The sequence below is a fragment of the Penaeus vannamei genome, chromosome 10, assembly GCF_042767895.1.
Source record: "Penaeus vannamei isolate JL-2024 chromosome 10, ASM4276789v1, whole genome shotgun sequence".
Lineage (NCBI taxonomy): Eukaryota > Metazoa > Arthropoda > Malacostraca > Decapoda > Penaeidae > Penaeus > Penaeus vannamei.
In genome coordinates, this window is record NC_091558.1 from 13,877,798 (window position 1) to 13,882,797 (window position 5,000).

General features: G+C 37.7%; 1 protein-coding gene across 1 annotated transcript in view; it reads right to left on the minus strand.

Moving 5' to 3' along the window:
- ringer (tubulin polymerization-promoting protein ringmaker) overlaps window positions 1-5,000 on the minus strand; it is a 21,386-nt gene that overhangs the window by 1,494 nt on the left and 14,892 nt on the right. Inside the window, exons 2-5 of the mRNA XM_070126373.1 lie at window positions 4,275-4,515; window positions 2,949-3,129; window positions 2,129-2,258; window positions 1-1,223 (exon numbers count right to left, since the gene is read on the minus strand). The exon at window positions 1-1,223 is cut by the window's left edge and continues 1,494 nt beyond it. Of these exons, the coding sequence (XP_069982474.1) occupies window positions 1,041-1,223; window positions 2,129-2,258; window positions 2,949-3,129; window positions 4,275-4,515 (735 nt within the window). The 3' untranslated portion in view covers window positions 1-1,040. The remainder of the gene's footprint in view (window positions 1,224-2,128; window positions 2,259-2,948; window positions 3,130-4,274; window positions 4,516-5,000) is intronic.

The window sequence follows — 5,000 nt, forward strand, 5'->3', positions numbered from 1 at the left end:
ATTGCTGCCCATTATAAATTTTACGTGTTATATTGGCCTTCATTTGTAGCCTCATTTCATTTGCACAGCACTCAATAGAACGGTTTTTATCAGACGCGTTGGAAAGGTAAATGGTGACTGTAATCATAATACATAAGATATATGACACATGATTTATATATATATATATTTCTATCCTTTTATTACTTATATTTTTTGCTACTGAAAAAACAATATTATGATCTACTTGTATATAAAGAGCATTAATTTTTTATACAAAAGTCACTATTTACTCAATTTGCCATCTTTCTGAGAAGTAGTATTAATAATTCAAGAAAGTATCAATCGCTTTAACTGAGTATTTGAAAACTAATGTAAATCATATGTTCTCTTTAGATCCAATTTTGCTTAGGTATAAAGTCGGTTATTTTGTACTGGGTTATTTTCTTAGTATTGCAGTATTACAAGCAAACAAACCATATCATTATGATCGGCAATGATATTAAGCATCCTAAGTATTTTGATATTCAGCTGGTAAATTCATGTTTTTCTACGATGCCTCTTCATTAATCATTTGAGTCATTTACCAAGAAAATGTTTACGCTAGAATTTAGGCTTAGCTGACACACGCAAGCGATTCTAAGTCTGATCTGTAAATCTTATAAAAAGCAGATTTTTCTCAATACAGCTTTGATTATATATTGTACGCCAGTTATAATGAAAATGTAGAATTGTTTATCTCTTTGCTTACTGCTGTAACTCATTTATTTACTCAGCGTGGGCAACACCATGTCAACGTGAGGAGTTATATATTTTTTACATTAGTTATTCATTGTTTAAAACATCCAACATCTCATTTCTTACCAAGAATATTGGAAATATCCCTATTCTAAAATATGTCAGATCTAGACTGACAATAATACAGCTGCTTCATAAAGAAATTACAAATATTCAGCCTTTCCAAAAATAAAAAAAATAATAAAGTGAATAAAAAAAAAGGAAAAAAAATGGCTGTCGAAGGCAGAATATCAAATCCTGTACCGATGGAATTCACTTATTCTTTAATGGGTTTTGTCGTAAGTGTTTTTGTTCCTATAACCCGACACGTAGCCGGAGTTATCGGGCAAGTCTTTTCTTCCCGCCATTCCCTTCCCGCGTCCGGTCGAGTCGAAGCGCAACTTGTGCGAACCCGTGAATTTCTTCGTGTCTGTGAGGCGGTCGACGGCGCTGCTCTTCACCACGTTCTGCGGACAGGGGAGCCATGTGAGATGCTGTGATGGTGATAATGATGATACTGATAGTGATGATAATGATAATGATGATAATGATAGTGATGATAATGATAATAAGGATAATGATAATGATAATTCAAATGATAATGATGATAATAACAATTATAATAATAATAATGATGATGATAATAATAATAATAGTGATAATAATAATAATAATAATAATAATAATAATAATAATAATAATAATAACAATAATAATGATGATAATAATGACAACGATGATGATAATAAAGATAAAAGTAATAGTAATGGTAATGGTAATATTAATGATACTTTCAATAATTATGATAAAAACAATAATGTCACTACTACTAATAGTAATTGTGTCAGTAATGATTATATTACTAATGATAATAGCAATTGTATCAATAATGATTATAATAATAATAACAATAATAATAGTAGTAGTAGTAATAGTGATCATAATAATATTAACAATAATTATGATAATGATAATAATAGTGATAATAAAGATAATGCCAATAATATCAATAAGGGTAATACTAGTAAAATAATAATGATAATAGTAATAATGATAATAATAATAATAATAATAATAATAATAACAATGAAAATAATAATAATAATGAAAATAATGATAATGATAATGGTAAAAGTAATAATAATAATAATAATAATGATAATAATAATAATGATAATAATAATAATAATAATAATAATAATGAAAATAATGATAATGATAATAGTATTGATAATAATAATGATAACAATAATAATAACAACAATAATAATAATGCTAATAATGACACCAATACTAACACTACGACTAACAACAATAACAAAGTTAATGATAACACTCGCAACAGCAAGAACGCTCTCTCGCTCTCACTCACGGTCGTGCCAGTGATCGCCGGCGACCCACAGTCCTTCAGCTTCGTCCGGATTTCCGTCGCGTCGAGTTTCTTTGACTTTGCGATCTCGTCCAAGTATTTCTCAAAGTCCTGGAATGAGATCTTCTTTGCCCTGAGGATTAAAGGAAGGAAAGGAGAGATAAATATTATGTGAGGTATATTTTTGTGGGGATTTTTTTTATTTTATTTTCTTTTTTTCTTTTTTTATTTTTATTTTTTTTGGTTTTATATGCACGTGTGTATCGATTTCCTGGGTTTTCTGTATTTTTTTGCACTAACGCAGCGGCCCTCCACTGTCGGGAGAAAAATAAACATTATGGTTCGTACGCTTTTCATTTTCCAGAATGAATGTTTGCAGTTTTGGAAGTGCATGCGGTTTCCATTCGAACAAGATTTCAAAATTGCAGAAACAGAATTTTGAAAACAACGCCGTGGTAATGGGAAGTACAACTTTCTGTCTGTCTGTCTCTCTCTCTCTCTCTCTCTCTCTCTCTCTCTCTCTCTCTCCCTCTCTCTCCCTCTCTCTCCCTCTCCTTCCCTCTCTCCCCTCTCCTTCCCTTCTCTCTCCCTCCTTCCCTCCCTCTCCTCCCCTCCCCTCCCTCTCCCTCTCCTTCCCCCTCTTCCTCCTCTCCCTCCTTCCCTTCCTCCTTCCCTCCTCTCCTTCCCACTCCCCTCCCCCTTCCTCCCTCTCCTTCCCCCACTCCCTCCTTCCCTCCCTCTCCTTCCCTTCCTCCCCTTCCCTCCCCTTCCCCCACTCCCTCCTTCCCTCCCTCCCCTTCCCTCAACCTTCCCGCCCACCTACTTGAATTTGTTGAAGGTGATGGCGGTGTCGGTCGTGGTGAGCTTCTTCCCGTCGATGACCTTGGCTTGCTTGAACCACTTGTCGGACTGCGAGAGGGTCAGCATCTTGCCGTCGCTTTTCGTGTCGCCGAACTTGCTGAAGTTTCGGAACTGCTCTCTCAAGCTCGATGGTTTGGGCGAGGCTGGCGAAAGGGAGGGTTGAGTGATTATTATTTTTTTTATTTGTTTATTCTTTTTTTAGTATTGTTTTTTTCTATCTATTTATTATCATTATCATTATCTATTATTTTCTTTGGGAGGGGCTGATATTTTTTTGGGGGGGATACTTGTTTTGCTTCTTTCTTTTTTTGAGATAGAGGTTTAGTTATTTTAAAGCTATATTCTTTTTTGTTGGTCTTCCATTTCTGGTTTCCTCTTGCTTCATCTCAGCTTTATTTCTTTATTTATCTTCATTTACCTCACTTTCTCTCTCACCTATGCTTTCAACCCCATCATCACTTCTCTTTCTCCTACCCTTCGTTCCCTCCCTCCCTTTCTTCTCTCTCTCTTTACTCTCCCACTTATTTGCTTTCTTCTAACCCTCCTCTCTTTCTCTTTTCCCCTTTATTCTCATCTCTATTCCGCTCACCTGTCTATCCCCCTCTTCTTCCCCCGACTATATATCCCCTCTCTCTTTTTCTCCTTCTCCTCTCCTGCCCTCCTCCTGATTCCTCTTACCTTTCTCTTCCTCTCCCTCTCTATCTCCTCCTCCCTCCTCCCTCTCCCTCTTAGCTCCGTCTGTTCTTACCCTTCTTCATCCTTCCATTTTATTGTCTCTCTCACTATCCCCCTTCCCTACCCTTACCCTTCCCTTTCCCTTCCCACTCTCCTTTCTCTTCCCTATCCTCTGCCCCTTTCTCTTTCTCCTTTCCCTTCCCTTCCTTTTCCCTTCCCTCCCTCTCCCTTTTCCCATCCCTTCCCTCCCTCCCCCACTCCCTTCTCCTCCCTCCCATCCCTCCCCTCTCCCCTTTCCCCTCTCCTTCCTCCCTTCCCTCTCCCCTTTCCCATTCCTTCCCTCTCTCCTTTCCCTTCTCCTTCCTCCCTTCCCTCTCCCCTCTCCTCTTTCCCTTCCCTCTCTCCTTGCCCTTGCCTCCCTCCTTTCCATCTCCTTCCCTTCCCTCTCACCTTTCCCTTCTCCTTCCTCCCTCCTTTCCCCCTTCCCTCCCTCAACCTTTCCCTTCCCCCTTCCCTTCCCTCTCCCTTTCCTTCCCCCTTCCCTTCTTTCTCATCCTTCCCTCTTCCCTCCTTTCCTCCCTTCCGCCCCCTTCCCTTCCCCTCCCTCACCTACCCTGAGCATCGTCTCCATTCTCCTGCGACCGGGGGGGTTCGGGGGTCGCCGTGCCCGAGCTGGCTGGGGTACTGCGCCCGGCTTCCTCCTTCGCCTCCTCTGCCTTCTTCTCCTCCTCTGCCTTCTTCTCCTCCTCTGCCTTCTTCGCCTCCTCTGCCTTCTTCTCCTTCACTTCTTTCGCCTTCTCCTCTACTTTCTCTTTGGGCTTTTCCACTTCTTTGGCGGCCTCTTGCTCCGACATCTGGAAGATCGGTAGTTTTAGAGTCCGGCAGTGGAGCTGTTAATATAATTGATTTTGTTATTACTATTAATTGTTATTATTATTATTATTTATAATGCTATTATTATTATTGTTATTATTATTATTATTATTATTATTATTATTATTATTATTATTATTATTAGTAGTAGTAGTATTATTATCATTATTATTATTATCATCATTACCATCATTATCATTACTATTATTACTGTTATTCCCATCATTTTCATTAGTATTGGAATTAGCATTAGTGCTAGTAGTAGTACTGTTATTATCATTACTCTCATTTTGGTAATTGTCTGTATCATGGTCATTGTTGATACCGTTTTTACATTATCAATTGTTATAAAAAGTGCAACATCAATTTCATAGCCTTCATTAGTGTCATTATGCTAATTTAGATTATCTCCATTGTTAAGAATAATTAACCTGTAATTATTTTCCTTACTTTGAGAATACTAAAG